This window comes from Schistocerca cancellata, chromosome 8, assembly GCF_023864275.1.
Source record: "Schistocerca cancellata isolate TAMUIC-IGC-003103 chromosome 8, iqSchCanc2.1, whole genome shotgun sequence".
Lineage (NCBI taxonomy): Eukaryota > Metazoa > Arthropoda > Insecta > Orthoptera > Acrididae > Schistocerca > Schistocerca cancellata.
The window spans coordinates 397,220,281-397,240,773 of record NC_064633.1 but is presented as its reverse complement, the minus strand read 5'-3'; the positions used below and the strand labels follow the sequence as shown (position 1 = coordinate 397,240,773).

The 20,493-nt window shown below is 42.1% G+C and overlaps 1 protein-coding gene across 1 annotated transcript in view; it reads right to left on the bottom strand.

Annotated features, from left to right (window-relative positions):
* LOC126095593 (sialin-like) overlaps positions 1-20,493 on the bottom strand; it is a 172,306-nt gene that overhangs the window by 49,873 nt on the left and 101,940 nt on the right. The window contains exon 2 of the mRNA XM_049910366.1: positions 2,672-2,905. Coding sequence (XP_049766323.1) covers positions 2,672-2,905 — 234 coding nt within the window. The remainder of the gene's footprint in view (positions 1-2,671; positions 2,906-20,493) is intronic.

The following is a 20,493-nucleotide window of genomic DNA, read 5'->3' as shown; positions in this document are numbered from 1 at the left end:
GAACAGCTTTGAATGTTTTTGCGGGGAAGAAGTGGTACGTTTCCACTGTTGGTTTTGCCGTTTGCTCCTGGGCTGTCGGAATGGTCCTGTTGTACGATGACGCCCGCCCCCACACTGCAAACTGGACGGAAGCTACGCTTCAGCGACTGTTTGGCAAACACTGCGACATGCAGCAGCCAACCAAATTCTACGAAACAGGAGTTGATCGTCTGATTTCACAGTGTGATAAATGTCTTAATGCGAGTGGTGGTTACGTTTGAAAATATATATATATAGTCCCAGTGTGGTGGACGTTCGGATTGCATTTGATTGCTACTTATATAATTGTGTAGGCATTTCTCTTACTTTTCTATATACGCAGTTAGAACAATGTGGCTTAAAGATTTTTGCGATTATGTAGGGAATGAATGTATTAATGTAATGTGCCACTCGAAAACACGATGGTTAACGCTGTTTCCAGCAGCAGAGCGAGTCATCTGGCTGTTTGAAACCTTAAAAGATATTTTCCTGACTCAAGACAAAAAATGAAGTCTACTTACGTTTCAGTCACACCCAGCTGAGCACTTCGCAGCGTGAAATAAAGAAAATTAAGTGGGAGCACGAAAAGTGTAATAGAACTGATGTTCTGAAAAATACTCATGAAACTATTACTAAGAGAAAAGAGCACCATTGAATTTCTTTTAGTCTGTTATCAAAAGAGGAGACTTTTAAGAAAAAGTTGGCAATTTTTGTGCTACTTGTAATGAATATCTGAGCAGCTGGAGCACCTCTTATTCACCACTACTGTCGATGTTTGATTGGATGTTATTGAAGAGAGCGCCAAAACGGAAACATGTTGAAGAGACAGTTTCTTATGTCAAGGTAAAAAATTTAAATCGATGACTTCATTCTTTTTGATCAATTCAGAATATTGGCAAATTTCGTCGAGCAAAATCTACACAAACTCAGTGGTGGGTGAATTTTTAAAAAGCTCTGTGACCATCTTCAGCTAACCTAACCTAACCTAACCTAACCTAACCTAACCTAACTGAGATGCCAATAATTGCAAGGTATTTGTCTGAAATACAAGACCATAACGCCGATGTAGAAAGAATATTTTCGTTGATAAATATCCAGTTGACTAATGAAACGAATAAAATGAAGATGAAGTCTTTGGAAGCACTCCTACAGATTTTTAAAGCTACAAAATCGGCTATGTAGAATTTTACCGCTACGTCTCTAAGAAAAGACACATCAAGAAGTCTGGAAAAAGTGAAGAATACGCTTTTCTTCAAGGTCAGTCAACTATGGTATATTAATTTTATTTTATTAAAAATTCTATAGCTACAATATTTTGGAAAATAATAATAATTTTTTGTTATAAATATCAATAATTAAACAGATACTGCAGAAATAAATCACAGTAAATTTGTTTTTATCCTTTTTAGTTACGATACATAGGCTTACGTCGTGTTAACAAAATGTATTAATAGAACATTAATATTTAAAATAAAAAAATAAAAAATAACCTCTGTACATTTGGGGTGGGAGGCCCATTGGAGCGCCCGGCTGGTTGTGCTCCGTTTCTTTTTCTTTTTGGAAAATGATTTGATCACCCTATACATAACCCATAAGAAGCCTCTTCGGTAGTAATTTCCTTAGGGTACCACGTGGACGAAATGACACTGTGACAAGAACGTGCGTTTACAATCTTTGGGCTGTGTGAAGAGGTGCGCCTCGCCCGCAGCAGGACGGGTAACTCACCGCTCCCGATTAATTCTTAAACAGTCCCTCTTTCTTTTTTTTCTGTTTTTGTGCCTCCCCCCTCCCCCCAACCACCATGCATACGCCCTTGCCGCACACCAGTTTCACCATAGCTTCCTACTGCTCCGCCGCTGCAGTTCTTTTTGCTGTCGGAGAGGGAACAGGCACGTTTCGAACCCAATAAAATATATACGGTAAATATAATATGACCGATCTGGAAGATACAGACGCTTCCAATGCGGCCTGAAGTTTCTCGCAGTTTCTCGAAGTTGATTGGAGGGTGGGATGTTATTCGGTAAGCAACACTTGCAAACACATGAGATGTATACGGTGATTTTCAGAAAGGCCGTTGTGTGGTGATTCGAATGATACATCGAGACGTGAAAGTCGTTTTAACGATTATATTCTGTTACGTTGTAACACGTGGTCTCTTACGAAGTTAAAATTGTATCAGTTTCTGGCTGCACTCTCATTATCGCTTAGCGCCAGATTTGGCTCCGGCTGAAGATAACGTCATCACGAAAGCGACAGTATACAGAAAAAACACACATATTCAACGTATGACAAAACAGCAGCTGATAGTAGTTATAACAGAGCATTTTGTTAAAAGCTATGCAATCGTTACGGCATTGCTTTTTTGGTTGAGTGGTAAGAAGAGGAATGAAGGCTGAATTATGAAACATCGAAACGAGAGTATTTTAAGGCATGGCATTTCTCTCCTCGACCTTTTCAACAGAGCATCAACAAATCTTCCAGCCAATATATTGATAGCTATCTGTAAAGTACTGAATATGGTATTCGGTAGTGTACTTGCAATTAGCAGCCAGAGAAGAGAGTTTAACGTCCCGTCTACATCGAAGTGATGGATAGCTAACAGTCAAGATAACAAACGCTGCGTGTTACATAAAAATGATCTACGTATACTTACCGATGCTAACCCGACGATAATGCGTGAAAACATGAACAAAATGGCTCCAGCGTAGGCGCAAAGAGGTCCGAGAGCCGTAAACACCCCTGCGGTGAGGAGTCCCATTCCGTACACCCAGCGAGCGCTGAACCGTGCCGCTGCGTAGCCACCAAGTATGTTGGTCGCTGCGTACCCATAGTAATACGACGACAGGATGTACCCCTGCATCTCGTCGTCCCAGTCAAATTCGCCTTCCTGGAACAGGAAAAAACCTGAATTCTAGACTCGGCTACTAGTGGTGTACTTTATCGCAAGTGATCAAGCAACATATGCAAAACATAAAACGTAATTGTTGCTGCTTTTTCAAGAAAATAAACTGAGACGATACTCTCTGGGTTACGTTTCCCTTTTCAAATAGCTACAATAATTTCTATTAGTTAGCAAAACGTATCATTGAACCAACAAAAGCTGCTGCAATGTGTATCTATTTATCGACTAGTTCGATCTATGAATCATCGTCAATACAGGAAAGGTTAAGGGACAGTTCGTTGACACTCAAGTACGTAATTACTCGTATTATCAGTTGCGGCATCTGTCACTTACACATCAGCATTATACATTTTCATATTAGTCATTAAATGAACAAATTGACGGTCTGTTGCACAGTTCCACATACTGTCTCGCCAAAGTCGTATCAATAACTCCCACTGCGGAACAGTGCAAAGGACTGTCAATTTATGCCCTTAAGGGCTATTAGAAAAATCTAAGACAATGGAACCATGTATAAGTGATGGCTGCTGCAACTGGTGATAATTACGTACTTGAAACCAAGGAACCTTCCTTTAACCTAATGTAATAGTTGTGACTCTTCAAGCATTCCCGGATATGTTGTAAATAGTCTTCACGGGTTTGGAAATTCCACAATATTTCGTCGGAGCAACTACCCGACATCTTTAAGTGGTTGAACCTTGCTTATGGGTTGATACGATTACGATATCAGCACGTCGACGCCCTGTATGTAGAACACTCTGGCGAAAAATGCGCAGGCTCTGGAAATCACGCATGTGCAATGATTTGCTGATAGATGGCGCCATACTCAGACTACCCCCTGCCGAAAATCTTAGTGCGGGCCTTCCGCGTGTGCGCTGTACGCTATGTTTATTAACAGTGCGGCCAGACGTCACTCATGTCATGACGGATATGTTACTGAAACAATCTTGATGTTCTCGTTTTGATTTAACAGCACCCAATGCAGGGCTCCTGGCTGTGCTCAGTTGAAATCCCGTATCCTTGTTGATGAGATTATCAGCTGTACGGATATGCATTGCTTCCTTAATGACGCAATCCCAGAAGGATGGTACCGGGAATAAAACTTTCGTCTTTTCATAAATCATGCGATGTCCTGTATTCAGACAGTGTTCTGCAATTGCAGACTTTTCCGGTTGGCGCAGGCTTGTATGACGCTGACATTCATCGCAGCGTTCTTGTACCATGCGACATCTCTGGCCAATACAGGGTGTAACAAAAAGGTACGGCCAAACTTTCAGGAAACATTCCTCACACACAAATAAAGAAAAGATGTTATGTGGACATGTGTCCGGAAACGCTTAATTTCCATGTTAGAGCTCATTTTAGTTTCATCTGTATGTACTGTACTTCCTCGATTCACTGCCAGTTGGCCCAATTGAAGGAAGGTAATGTTGACTTCGGTGCTTGTGTTGACCTGCGACTCATTGCTCTACAGTACTAGCATCAAGCACATCAGTACGTAGCATCAACAGGTTAGTGTTCATCACGAACGTGGTTTTGCAGTCAGTGCAATGTTTACAAATGCGGAGTTGGCAGATGCCCATTTGATGTATGGATTAGCACGGGGCAATAGCCGTGGCGCGGTACGTTTGTATCAAGACAGATTTCCAGAACGAAGGTGTCCCGACAGGAATACGTTCGAAGTAATTGATCGGCGTCTTAGCACGGAATATTCCAGCCTATGATTCGCGACTGCTGCTGTACAAGGTAACGTTGACCACGTCACCGTATGGAGAGTGCTACGGGAGAACCAGTTGTTTCCGTCCCATGTACAGCGTGTGCAGGCACTATCAGCAGCTGATTGGTCTCCACGTGTACACTTCTACGAATGGTTCATCCAACAATGTGTCAATCCTCATTTCAGTGCAAATGTTCTCTTTACGGATGAGGCTTCATTCCAACGTGATCAAATTGTAAATTTTCACAATCAAATGTGTGGTCTGACGAGAATCCGCACGCAATTGTGCAATCACGTCATCAACACAGATTTTCTGTGAACATTTGGGCAGGCATTGTTTGTGATGTCTTGATTGGGCCACATGTTCTTCCACCTACGCTCAATGGAGCACGTTATCGTGATTTCATACGGGATATTCTACCGGTGCTGCTAGAACATGTGCCTTTACAAGTACGACACAACATGTGGTTCATGCAGGATGGAGCTCCTGCACATTTCAGTCGAAGTGTTCGTACGCTTCTCAACAACAGATTCGGTGACCGATGGATTGGTAGAGGCGAACCAATTCCATGGCCTCCACGCTCTCCTGACGTCAACCCATTCTACTTTCATTTATGGGGGCATTTGAAAGCTCTCGTCTACGCAATCCCAGTAGCAAAAGTAGAGACTCTTCGTGCTCGTATTGTGGACGGTTGTGATACAATACGCCATTCTCCAGGGCTGCATCAGCGCATCAGGGATTCCATGCGACGGAGGGTGGATGCATGTATCCTCGCTAACGGACGACATTTTGAACATTTCCTGTAACAAAGTGTTTGAAGTCACGCTGGTACGTTCTGTTGTTGTGTGTTTCCATTCCATGATTAATGTGATTTGAAGAGAAGTAATAAAATGAGCTCTAACATGGAAAGTCAGCGTTTCCGGACACATGTCCACATAACATATTTTCTTTCTTTGTGTGTGAGGAATGTTTCCTGAATGTTTGGCCGTACCTTTTTGTAACACCCTGTATATGCCTCCCCGTACTGACAACGAATCTTGTACCCACCACGTTTTGTGAGGCGAAGATCATCCTTAACAGAACCCAACAGGTTCCTCAGTTTTGCAGATGATCGAAAAACACACTTAATGTCATATCTTCCGAGGACTCTCCCGATTCTTGACGACATGGCACCAAAATACGGCAAAAAGGCCAAAGTGGTGGGTTTCTTCATACCTCCTTTCTGCTCCATAGATTCAACGCGCTTGGGCCTGAATGCATTACGTACCTATCTCTCAGAATAACAGTTTTGTCAGAACACTGCCGTCAAAAGGACAGGACAAATACCACGCGCTCTACGAACTAACGTAAGTAATGCACTACCGTATTGTGCAGGATGATGGCAGCTTGCGGCTTGCAAATATAGATCTATAGCGTTGGCTTGCGGTGGACGCTGTATCCCGAGGTTCCATATTGTTTCCTTCGTACCAAAATATCAAGAAAATGTAAAGTAGAATCTTTTTCCACTTCCATTGTGAAGTTTATATTCGGACGGAGCGAATTTAATTGCTGAAGAGGCGTAGGTAAAGTACGAAATACATGGGTTCTCTCAGCACGACTAATGTATATAACTGGATAATAGCTTTCGGGGCCAAAATCTGTCTTGGATGTTAAAATAAAAAGAAAAGTGCAACTGGTGTTGGAATTTTATTCAGAAACAATGCTATAGTTGCAGGACGTGCATCGAAGTTCTGCATATGCTAGATAAGAAATTTTGTCGTAATCTGTACTCGAGTACATGGCTAGCTGCTTTCCTAGCGCCGGCCCCTAATTTCCGAAAAAAAACTATGTTTAAGTTTCATGCGTACGCCTTAGGCGTGTTTCGACCGAGCGAGCGTAACGCAGCAGCTAAGGTTCACGGTTATCACGCTAGTGCTACAGGTTTGCCAACCCTGTTACTTTTACATTTACAAGTAGTTTAAAATTTCCTCGAAAACAATTCAAAATGCTCCTGACTTGCAAAAGCCTATTAGAGAAATCGTTTCGAGGGAAGAGTTCATAAAAACACGTTCTTTAATTTTGCATCAAATTAGTGCCCTGTTTTCACAGGTCTGACCAAATACGAGTCGTTCGCATCGAAGTTGATCAAAAAAAGGACAATCTGTTTGAATTGAAGCGAACTGTGTTTTCATTAAGTGTGCATGATGCTCTACGAATTGGAGCTCCGGTTGCTTCTAAAAAAAAAAAAACAAAAAAAAAACAGTCCGTCTACAGGCCACAAGTGGCCCATCGGGACCATCCGACCGCCGTGTCATCCGCAGTGGTGGACGCGGAGAGGAGGGGCGTGGGGTCAGCACACCGCACTCCCGGCCGTTATGATGGTATTCTTGGCCGAAGCCGCTACTATTCGGTCGAGTAGCTCCTCAATTGGCATCACAAGGCTGAGTGCACCCCGAAAAATGGCAACAGCATATGGCGGCCAAGTGCCGGCCACGGCCGACAGCGCTCAACTTCGGTGATCTCACGGGAACCGGTGTATCCACTGCGGCAAGGCCGTTCTACGACAAATACCATCCGGAATTCTGTTCTAACACAGTAAGCGATGTAAGCGATGCGATTAAGGCGATTATGTAATCTATTCTGTAAAATACGGAATACGCATTTGAAGATAGTTAACTGTAAGTATTGATTTATTAGTGAAATTATAGCTGAGAAACTACTACTTTTGAATTATTTTGCTTGACATGTACTGTTTAAGGATATTCTGTACGATGAAATACACTCCTGGAAATGGAAAAAAGAACACATTGACACCGGTGTGTCAGACCCACCATACTTGCTCCGGACACTGCGAGAGGGCTGTACAAGCAATGATCACACGCACGGCACAGCGGACACACCAGGAACCGCGGTGTTGGCCGTCGAATGGCGCTAGCAGCGCAGCATTTGTGCACCGCCGCCGTCAGTGTCAGCCAGTTTGCCGTGGCATACGGAGCTCCATCGCAGTCTTTAACACTGGTAGCATGCCGCGACAGCGTGGACGTGAACCGTATGTGCAGTTGACGGACTTTGAGCGAGGGCGTATAGTGGGCATGCGGGAGGCCGGGTGGAAGTACCGCCAAATTGCTCAACACGTGGGGAGTGAGGTCTCCACAGTACATCGATGTTGTCGCCAGAGGTCGGCGGAAGGTGCACGTGCCCGTCGACCTGGTACCGGACCGCAGCGACGCACGGATGCACGCCAAGACCGTAGGATCCTACGCAGTGCCGTAGGGGACCGCACCGCCACTTCCCAGCATATTAGGGACACTGTTGCTCCTGGGGTATAGGCGAGGACCATTCGCAACCGTCTCCATGAAGCTGGGCTACGGTCCCGCACACCGTTAGGCCGTCTTCCGCTCACGCCCCAACATCGTGCAGCCCGCCTCCAGTGGTGTCTCGACAGGCGTGAATGGAGGGACGAATGGAGACGTGTCGTCTTCAGCGATGAGAGTCGCTTCTGCCTTGGTGCCAATGATGGTCGTATGCGTGTTTGGCGCCGTGCAGGTGAGCGCCACAATCAGGACTGCATACGACCGAGGCACACAGGGCCAACACCCGGCATCATGGTGTGGGGAGCGATCTCCTACACTGGCCGTACACCACTGGTGATCGTCGAGGGGACACTGAATAGTGCACGGTACATCCAAACCGTCATCGAACCCATCGTTCTACCATTCCTAGACCGGCAAGGGAACTTGCTGTTCCAACAGGACAATGCACGTCCGCATGTATCCCGTGCCACCCAACGTGCTCTAGAAGGTGTAAGTCAACTACCCTGGCCAGCAAGATCTCCGGATCTGTCCCCCATTGAGCATGTTTGGGACTGGATGAAGCGTCGTCTCACGCGGTCTGCACGTCCAGCACGAACGCTGGTCCAACTGAGGCGCCAGGTGGAAATGGCATGGCAAGCCGTTCCACAGGACTACATCCAGCATCTCTACGATCGTCTCCATGGGAGAATAGCAGCCTGCATTGCTGCGAAAGGTGGATATACACTGTACTAGTGCCGACATTGTGCATGCTCTGTTGCCTGTGTCTATGTGCCTGTGGTTCTGTCAGTGTGATCATGTGATGTATCTGACCCCAGGAATCTGTCAATAAAGTTTCCCCTTCCTGGGACAATGAATTCACGGTGTTCTTATTTCAATTTCCAGGAGTGTAGAAAAGAAAGTGCATAGGCAGGATTTGAGCCCCAACCGCCAGCGTGGTACGCATGACCCTTAACCACTGAGGTACGCTTGCTTAGTCACAAAATGACTAACGTTACAGGCAGCGAATAAAACTTCAACATAGATTTCCTCGAAAATAGGTGTCGTCGCATGAAAAGCCGCTAGCCGCCTAGTCAGGACACGTCCCTCTTCAACATACCTAGGGCCCATCAAAACACGTCTGGTGGTCCCATGTAAGTTGGGGCAAGTGAATAAATGTTTATTAATTTCCATTATTTCAAGATAGTTCATCTTCCTCCCTTAGTGGGCATTATGTAAGACTTTGTACTACACATTGTAACTTTGGCCTTCTTTAACCAGGTGGTCTGCAAAAGTAAGGTCTGATTTTCTTCCCAACTTCTGTCGTGTTCTTTCAAGCGGATGGTTGCTGCCCTGCCAGACCGGCATCACTACAAGGCCTTAATAAATGGTGCACGGTTCCATATTTAGGAATATTCTCGCTGAACATGGCCAGAAAGTTTAAACCCAGGGTCCATCCTGAGGGCCCGGGTTCGATTCCCGGCTGGGGCGGAGATTTTCTCCGCTCGGGGACTGGGTGTTGTGTTGTCCTAATCATCATTATTTCATCCCCATCGACGCGCAAGACTTGCACCCGACAAACGGCCTACCCGACGGGAGGCCCTAGTCACACGACATTTTTTTTATGTGCTCATCACTATTGGGTACGCTTTGCCCAATAGTAAAGACAGCAGTTTAGCTTTGGAAAAGAGTGGAATACACTAAATCGCTTTTTACTGGGGTAAATTATATATAGACCAGTCTTTCAGGGCAATGCCCACACCATAGGAGTTGGAGAAGGTGACTCTATTTTTGCAGACCTCCTGCATAAGATGCAAGATGCATGATGATGTCATACGTAGCATCCACAAACGGAAGAATACGAATTAACTTGAAATAAACGTATGTTCACTTGCTCAAGCTTAGTATTGAGTGATTAGACACAGTTCCTTCATTGGTCAGCTCTAGCTGCAAACCACTCTGTAAATTACCCCACCCATTCATGTGCTCTATTATTCCTCTATTTCAGGTACTGTAATTACACCTGCCCTGTTAAAATTTTACAGTTGTTTCACTTATCTGCTTACTGGTTCAAATAGCTTTGAGCACTGTGAGACTAAACTTCTAAGGTCATGAGTCCCGTAGAACTTAGAACTACTTAAACCTAACTAACCTAAGGACATCACACACATCCATGCCCGAGGCACGATTCGAACCTGCGACCGTAGCGGTCGCACGGTTTCGACTGTAGCGCCTAGAACCACTCGGCCACCCAAACCGGCTATCTGTTTACTCTCACTTGTAATATTTTACCGCTCCGTAATATTGGACCTGTTTGACCTGTTAAGAACAAGATTATCTTGTTCAGTCATTCCCTTAGAACATGTCAGCAAAGTTTATTTTGTAACGTTAAATTTAATTTGTAGTACAGTTCATTATTCAACGTGTCACCCATTTTATTTCTGCGTCTACATCTGCATACATACTGCGCAAGCCACCGTATGGTGCGTCGCGGAAGATACCCTGTATCACTACTAGTCATTTCCCTTCTTGTTACGTTTGCATATAGATGGAGGGGAAAACCACTGTCTGTGTGCTTCCGTATTAGCCCTAATTCCTTGTATCTTATTTTCGTGGTCCTTAAGCCAAATGTACGTTGGCGGCAGTAGAGTCGTTCTGCAGTCAGCTTCAGACGTCAGTTCTCTTAATTTTCTCAATAGTGTTCCTCAAAGAGAACGTCGTTTTCCCTCCAGGGATCTCAATTTGAGCTCCCAAAGCATGCCCGTATCACTCGCTTGTTTTTCTACCTACCGGTAACAAATCTAGTAGGCCGCCTCTGAACAGCTTCGATGTCTTCCTTTAAGCCGAGCCGGTACGGATCCCAAACACTCGAGCAGTACTCAAGAACAGGTCATACTAGCCTTTACAGATGAACACACTTTCATGGAATTCTCCGAATAAAGCGATGTCGCCCATTCGTTTTCTCTACCACAGTCTCCACATGCTCGTTCTATTTCGTATCTCGTTGCAACGTTAGGCCCAGATATTTATACGACGTGACTGTGTCAAGCTCTACCCTAACATTACTATTTTGTTTATTCTACTCATCTGCATTTGATACCATTTTTCTATATTTCGAAATAGCTGCTGTTTATCACATATACCAGAAATTCTGCCTAAGTTATCTTATATCCCGCTACAACCACTCAACTTCGACACCTTCCCGCAAACCACAATATCATCGGCAGATTATCACAGATTGCTGACCACCCTGGCCTCAAGATATATGTAGAAAATGATAGCGGTCGTATCACAGTAGCCTGTGGCACTCTTGACAGTACCTTCGTCTCTGATGAACACATACCATTCGCTAAATAATTTTACATCGCACTTTCATTGAAGTCATTCATCTCTGCTTAGCCCTAAATCAAACTTTAACAATTGTCATCTTTAGAAACCAACTGACATATTCTGGAGATGCACTAATCTGTAGTCTTTGATCTCATAAAAATTTCACAAGACATATTTATCTTTGAACCTGACGATGACGTAACAGTAGGAAACCGGACTGTAAAATAATAAATGTTGTGGAATATTATACCACTAACATATGTTTTTTCATTCATAATTTGATCATTTAATACCAGTTGTGTGAGGAACATCTACATAGATAGTTTATGCTATAACACATCCAATTTCCTTAGGTGATACATACCTGAGCAGTACCGGAGGAGTTGGCGTTTGCGTTGTCTGGCGTAGGACACGTCTGATCTGCAACTTCCGTATTTGTAGAGTGCACGACCATGCCATTAATCGCCACCGATAAAGTCACTTTGAGTATGTACTGGAGGACAATCCCCAGGAAACCGAGGAAGCCGATTACAGCGCGCAGCGGAATCAGTGCTGCAATAAAGAAGATATTCTATTATAGCCGCGTGTGTTGGGGGTTCCAACATAACTACACTAGTGTCCACAATTAAAACAACGAACAGCTATTTTCCTGTCCTGTATGTAATTCACGATATAATCTTACGAACTGTCAACAGATGTCCGTACGATCGTGTTCTGCACGGAAGGTGGTGGTATTCCAGACAACGGACAACCACGCCAGCGACGAAGTCAGGGCACCTATCAAACGGATTAGTGTTTTCCGGGTAGTACTACACCCATAATCGCTAAGTATACAGTCACAGATGGTGCAATATGGCACAGAGAATAAACATACAGACTCTCTGCAGTGGAGGACCATTGCAAGAGTGGAATCAGGAAGTCGCAAACTGATGTGGCCCTATGGCTGAATGTGAATCGTTCTGTTGTTTCTCGGATGTGCGACAGTTTATAGAGACCGAAACTGTTTCCCAAATACCAGAGAAGGGCCGACCACGTCAGAAAGAGAGGACCGTTACTTGGCTGTAAGGGCACGACGGTACTGCCTTAGTGTACAGAAGGCTCCGTCAGAGTGGCTGTTAATGTCGGAAACCTGCAGTATGTGTACCTCTGACGCAGCTTCACAAAATGGACCGTCTAGAGTGGAATCGTCAACATGCTGCCTGGGCGGTCGAATAGCGGGCTAATGTTCTTTTCACAGATGAGTCCCGATTTGGTCTGGAGTGTGATTCTTGACATATTCGCATGTGGTGGGAATGTGGAACACGATTTTGGGACCCAAAAATTGTGGAAAGAGACCGATATCGAGGAGGATCCATAATGGTGTTGTCAAAGATTATATTGACCACTGGCACAGCTCTTCATGACATTGCACAGGTGAATCGGCAACGTTTACTTGCTGTCGGGCAACGTGACGAGATCTAGGGACCTCATGTGCATTTATTGCGAGGTGCTGTGGGCCCAGACTTCGTATTAACGGACGATATTGCTCGACCTCATAGAGTACAAGTGGTTGATGGTTTCTTGGAAATGGAAGATATTGCAAGCATGGCGTGGCCTTTTTGTTTTCACGATTTGAATCCCACACAGTATGTCTAGGACGCGCTACGAAGATGAGTTACATCACGTCAGCATCCACCAATCACTCTCCAAGACTTGCGAGCGTCTCTGCAGTAAGTATGGGCGTTGTTACCACAACATGAGATTGATGACTTCATTCACAGCATGCCCCGTCTTTGTCAGGTCTATATCGCTGCCAGAGGGTTGTTTTGGGGGACAGACCAAACTGCAAGGTCATCGGTCTCATCGGATTACGGAAGGACTTGGAGGGAAGTCGGCCGTGCTGTTTCAAAGGAACCATTCCGGCATTTCCCTAGAGCGATTTAGGGAGATCAAGGAAAACCTAAATCAGGATGGCCGGACGCGGGATTGAACCGTCGTCCTCCCGAATGCGAGTCCTGTGTGCTAACCACTGCGACACCTAGCTCGGTATGTTGCACTTGTTTACGTTCTGTGTTCTTTACATTGTTTCTACTTTACTGTCACCTGCTTGTACTGTTTTGTGGCAAAATAAAGACAACTTTGCAAAATTTCCGTTTGTCGCTTTAATTTTGGACACCAGTGTATGTCTCTGTGTCTATGCTCTTGGGAATTGCCACCAGGCTACAGTGAAAAACAAAATGAGAAATATACTAATTATCTTTGTCATTGATTTCCAAATTCACAGGGTACACTGTAAAACAAGGTTGTTAGTGTGGCTATTATCCGCAGCAAGTTTAATTTCTTTTTATTTACATGTGATATTTGTAGATTAGAAAAGCGTTCACGCCAATATTTTTACATTACTAAATTATTACTTCAGTTATTGGTTTTTTCAACTGAAATCTACGTTTCTTCTTATCTGGTCATACCTTAGAGGTAATACTGTCAAATCACTTTGTGAGAGTACAGTGTCCTCACATTGCAAAGAATTTGCCGTATCACAATGTGCACGTCCTTTAAGTTTGCCACTGCATGATTTTGAATTGTACTATGTGCATATGATGATTACATTTTTTTTTTGTTGCGGTGGGATCTGTTAATGTGAAGCGATCCTTCCACGTGTTTTTCTTGTGTTTATGAGGTGCAGTAACAAGGCGACACTATGTCACTGCTGCATTAGAAAGTGCAAGCTGCTGGCTCTTGGAAAGTATAACCAATGTCACAACACACGACATCCAAGTGTTTACGAATTCTCTGCCGAGCGGCGCACGGAGGTAACGAGCCATGCTTCCTTATAACAACCAACACATTGCTGTGAACAGAGCAGTCATCCAATAGTTTACAAGTAGTGGCGCTTGGTGACGTCCAATCATTCTACATTACCACTACCACTGTACTGTGGCGAGCAGCGCAGTCATCATGACTCCCCCTTCCCCCACTCCACAGTCGCCCTACCCAGTAAGCCACATTCGATGGGGTGTTTATCAACAAATCCACGTGATGCGAAGTGGCGACGCCATTATGAACGCCATGTGAAGCATTTACTATGCTAGTTAGATATTTATCAAAACAGCAGAGTACCCATGAGTGCAGTGATTAAATGTAATAGAAAAGTGCAACGAAAAAATATTTTTTGATATTGTAATGATGTAAGGTGTGTACATATTCATGTATTTGTCTAATGTACTGTGTGCCACTGAAATAACCTTTGCCCCCTTCTTCTTTTCTTTTCGAATCCATTAATTTCCAATGATAGTGGCTATCACCTTAATTACTTATTTATCTGTGTGTGTGTGTTTTGTAAAGCCTGTCATTACTTCTCTTTTTGCTGTGTCATGACAGTATTTCACCTTTGCTTATGATGAAAGTAATGACATAAGATTTTATGAATGATTATTACTGTCCGTTTATCAGCGCTTTTTGATTGACCTTATGAACTGATTGCTTCATTGACTAATTAAGAAGTTTGTTACTTTATTAGCTACTTTAATAATGAACTAATGAATTAAAAGATAGAATAATATTAAAATTTTGTATTTTGAGGGATCCACAGCCTCCAGATGCTTAATGAACGTAAACATATTTCGTAGTAGGGCTTTACGTGATGTTTATTTAATCGTGCGATTAGTTAATTTCGACTACTTGTGGTCGAACAGCCTACTACAGATGTTTTTATCTTTCTTTATCGATCTTTCATGGACACAAAGTGGATTGTTTTGATGGTGTTAAAATATTTTTTTTTGGTAATGTTGTAGTGCAATACCTAGGTGCGAACGGTCGTTGCTTCAGTATCAGTGTGGAATCGATCTTTAGCAAATTGTGGCATGTAGACAGAAATGCAGAATGTTATCAAAAGTGTTAATGTTTACTGAGTGTTTGAATGAATTATAATTCGTGATACCTTAACAATCGGTGTTCTCACCTGGAGCATCCATCATGGTATCCCTGGAGGAATTATTTAATGAAATTCGCTATACGGAAAGTTTGCCCGAAAAGTAATGACGGATTGCGACCTAATATAGAGGAGCTGGAGGAATACCGACGGAGCCGTTATAACATCGACACATTTTCGCGTCAGTATCTTTGTTTTGTAGTTATCTTTTATCGTAAATTAATTGCTGTGGAACATCACTATTTGTCAGACACGAACAGGTTCTTTTGTGAGAACTGTCAGCGATTTCTGTCTTAACAGTACGTTTGCTTGGCGTCTCTTTTCGTGTTTGTTATGGAATATATCTTTTTGTTCTGTCTCATATCTCTCTCTCTCTCTCTCTCTCTCTCTCTCTCTCTCTCTGTGTGTGTGTGTGTGTGTGTGTGTGTGTGTGTGTGTGTGCATAGTTGTGTATAACCGTGTAAATGTTTTTCTTGTTTTTTTTGGAAATACAGAGATTTTAATAACATGTTGGTAAATTTGTGGCTAATCGAGGAGGGCATTGCGAAGAGCTGAATATGGATCTAATAGCTATCAGAGAGCGGGTTAAGAGTTCTAGATGACTAGACTACTGGATTTTTGGTGTCAACACTATGTTGAGGAGATCACCGAAAAGTGATGGGAAATAAGTTTTGTAGCATTGTTCTGATGATCATCTGCTGGGAATCTATTCTATTATTTTATTTATTAACTTCAACAATGAGTTGTTTTGTATGTACACTTGTTCATTCAAAGGGTTTTCTTTGCAGCTGTGGTGATCTTGTATTTGATAATTTATTTGCAAGGTTAGAAGGTGTCTTTTATTATTTATTCTGATTATTTTCATATTTTTTACTATAGTGATTGGGTTGGGATTATGTTCTCTGAGATGCTCTGCAAATGTGGAATAATTTATCTCCTGCTTTCAGACTCTCGTGTGTTCTCTGTATCGCATATCGAACGTTCTACCTACTTGCCCCGTGTATCTCTTATCACATGTTTTACATTGTAATTAATACATATCTGATTTTTGGTACAACCCTACAGTATGTTTTTTATTAGTTTTGGAATGTATTTTTCGACAGAACTCTCTGTTTTGTATCCTATGTTAATGCCTTGTTTTTTGAAAATGCTAGCAGTGTGTGAGTTTGTGTACCATCTTGTGTCTTCTCTTATATTTTCCTGACTTTTATTCTGTGTTATTGTTATGGTACTGAATGTGTGTTTGTGTGTGTTTTTGTTTTCGTTTATGTAGTGTTGTTGCTTGTTGTTTAGTATTTGTTGCTTTTTAAATTTGTTGTTAGCTTTGTGACTGTGCTACTAGCCGGCCGGAGTGGCCGTGCGGTTCTAGGCGCTACAATCTGGAACCAAGCGATCGCTACGGTCGCAGGTTCGAATCCTGCCTCGGGCATGGATGTGTGTGATGTCCTTAGGTTAGTTAGGTTTAATTAATTCTAAGTTCTAGGCGACTGATGACCTCATAAGTTAAGTCTCATAGTGCTCAGAGCCATTTGAACCATTTGAATTTTGTGCTACTATTGCGCCCTTTGTTTGTGGCTATCTGCATTACAATTCCTAGTTCTCGTTTGTAGTTATGTTTGTTGAATGGCACTGCATTATAATCTGTGGATCATAGGTCGAAGTGCTGCTTGCTGTTGTGCGTTTGGATGGTTCAAGGTTTGGTGCATGACTGTGTCAGCTGTTGTGGGTTTACAGTAAATTTCAAGTACGTGCTAGCTGTTTTGTTTTTTGACTGATATATCTCAAAACAGAAAGAAACAAAGTTAGCGTGGCAACACTTACGTAAATAGATAAGAAAAGAGAAAGCAAGTAGACATACAGTTAGGGACAGTTATCGCTCGAAGTTCTCGTAAGGTAACTCTGCAATTCATTCCAGACCAGTAGTGGTACCCCACAGCAGTTAGCTGACGAAGTATGAAAACTTCAAAATAAAAAGATGGTGACGAAAAAAGTTTTATAAGTGCTACCTCTGGCCTAATGATTAGAGGAGAGGAAACGCAGATTTAGGCTGGAAAAAAGAATAACTCTAAATAATAAAATTAGTATCGTAAAAATCATGGCGTGAAGTCTTTCCTAATTTATAAATATCTCATATAAAGCCAAAACTACACTATTCCAGATTAAATCAACTGAAGATGCCTAAATGTAAAAAAAGGCGATATGCGCCTGAAACATAAATAAATATACACGGATTGCAACATGAAATGGGGTTTTCAATTTATAAATCGAATATTCACAGTTAAAGTTGTGACAGTGAACTACGTTTTTAATTTGAACACGAATGCACACCCCTTTGTACGTGTACATAATGTGACTGAATCTACCAGTGATGCATTATTACAAAAATCGATAAACTATGTTTCTGGAAATATCAGGAAATGCTTCTATGAAACTGGCCTTGCGTTAAACTTTAGAAAGAAATGACACGTCTATTTCCAGAACGTAGTAATGTTGTATTTCAACAAGAATGAATAAATATGGATGAAAGGTGAAAGTATTAGGAGATCATATTGACAGAAACGCGAGTTGAAATTTTTACAGAGAACCTGTCAAAACATATAAATTCACATACTGTTCTGACTGTACGTTGCAAGCTAGAATGTGGCGTATGATGATGGATACATTTTTTTGCTATGTTTGAGTTCTGTCGTTTTTAATGGCATTGGATGTATATATCAAACGGCCAGTACCATATCACACAAGTAGCACATATGACAATTAAAACATTGTTTAAATACAGATGGAGTATAGTAGGTGATAACAATAATAAAACGTTGTGGATCTAGCAACAAATATAATTATTTAGGATTATCGAGGAAAAAGGTTCAGAAGTGGTTTTTTAACATAACGATTTAATTATATGATAAGATTAATAAGGCAAACATTAAGAAAGAATTGGATATCACACTATCGCCTAACAGTCTGCGAAATTTTACACGAGTTATTCGTGGGAATACACTTATTTACTTGAATCGACTTCTTAATTTTTTATTCAGTAGCAATAATCAAATATTTTTTAATGTGCCTGTTGGTCGCTGATTTCTATGGATACGTTCACTGGCTCTAAAATTTCAGAGCTGTTTTTTTGACACCAGATCCAGTTCATTTCCTCTTGCACGGCTTGGGCCACCACTTGTTCGCTATCGTTTCAGAAAATACATTTGTCACAAAGTCATGACATTCTTTATCCTCGTCTGCCAGTTCATAGACGTCAGATCGAAATATGCTTCCCTACTATGGCATGACCGGAGAATTATTGCCTATTTCGAGAACACAGTAATCACCTAAATCACCTACAGATTTTCACTTGGTGTCGCACAACATAATGGTTTGGACTATCTCCAGACGTGTGTGGGATCTACACACACAAACAAACACACACACACACACACACACACACACACACACACACAAACGCGCGCGCGCACGCACGCACGCACACAGGCATACTCACACAAAAATCCATGTAGTCATCTGTTATTAAGTAGTTGGGTTAATTAATTATAACATCTCTGTGTATTTATTCACCGATTAAATTTCTCTTGTCAATTTCCATTCAGCCGCGCGGAGTGGCCGCGCGGCGTGGGGGTCATGTCACTGACTAGGCGGCCCCTCCCGCCGGAGGTTCGAGTCCTCCTTCTGGCATGGGTGTGTGTGTTGTTCTTAGTATAAGTTAGATTAAGTTAGTTTAAGCAGTGTGTAAATTTAGGGACCGATGGCCTCAGCAATTTGGTCCCTTAGGAATTCACACACATTTGAACATTTTGAATTTCCATTCGTGTTTGGAAGTAATAACGATATTCACAAATATGATATTGGAAGAGAAAAAGGATCCAATTTTTAATCGTAAAGAGGTGAAGCACGAAGCTTTAAATCTCTTTGACAACCGTCTCATAGCACAACCATAAAACTCTTGAAATCTTCGAACATATGTACAGTACCTGATGCCAACAATAGTCTTTTCTCTTGGTAAAAGTTTTACACAATTAATATTGGACTCTTAAAATCGTATGTAACTAAAGGTAATCATACTTTTTGCCTCGCTTCCAGTATCCGGAAAAATGAAACCATAAACTGACTGTTCGATTAAGTTTCGTCTCAGATCTGACCTAGAGGTTTCCACGCAAGGACACATTAAATTTATCGTTTTTGTCTACAGAATAATTCGTCAGAGGACTTGTCAAACACCATTAACAAACTTACGTTTGTACCCCTCTTCTAAAAAACTTTCTTATCGAATATTGACATTCCGTAACTACATCGATTCTACTTGAGATTCTGTACATACTGTATACTAATATTTATATTTCGTAGTTTTTATAAAGATTCATTTTCTTCGCTTTTTATCTGTTGACAGTATGAAGATAGCTAGTGGCTGGTCGAAACTTGTTTCAGCATCGTGAAATGTTCACGTAACTGTGCCATTTTTCCTAAAGACGTAACGGCCCTTTTTCATCCTAACGCTACACACGCAACACTTAATCTTGATACATAATATTGTGAATAAAATTACATATGCGCATCTGTTGTAACTAGATCAACCAAAATATGAATGAAGCTGTATATTTTATACTGTCGCAGCAAAAGATTCGCTAATGAGTGAAGAATTCGTTAATATACTATAAACCTTCATTTGACACATAGGAACTGAGAAAAAAAATTGTCCATTTCAGAAAATCAGCATTCGAAATTCTTGCTTAATTGTATCGAACGATCTTAAAGTCGAAGTAGGTGATCTCTACTTGGGCTCGCAATGCGTATCAGTGGTACAAACGAGAGAAGTTGATCGTAATACGTTTCCGCCTGGTGCACGTTGCAAGTTTCAGCGTTATTTCCATTTCTACCAGACAAAAAGTTGGTAATTCTTATGCAATGCAATAGGGTATTATACGAATGTTCTTTGTGATATCTTCCGTGACCATTCTGAAACATTAAAAAATCATATATATGTCCGGCGTCAAATCCATAACACGATGATGTGTTTGTCATATGTAACAGTACGTTGAATATACGCAGAGAAAAAAAAAGTTTTTCGCATCACGATCAAATATGGAATATCATCCACTGTGGTGGCGTGATCCGCCTTTGTAATTTTCTTTTTTCCCCTCAGAACTACAGTTACAAGTACGCTTATATGTCAATCGTTCAGTTGAAGGAACTTACTTGTACCTCTGCAGCCCATGTTAGCGAAAGCTATCGCTACGCAGTGTTATGAGGAAACTGTGAGGACTTGACAACAGAATCTTATTCGTTTTATACGCGTCGTATATCTTATCGTCTCTGTAATCAATCTGGTAGTGTCAAATT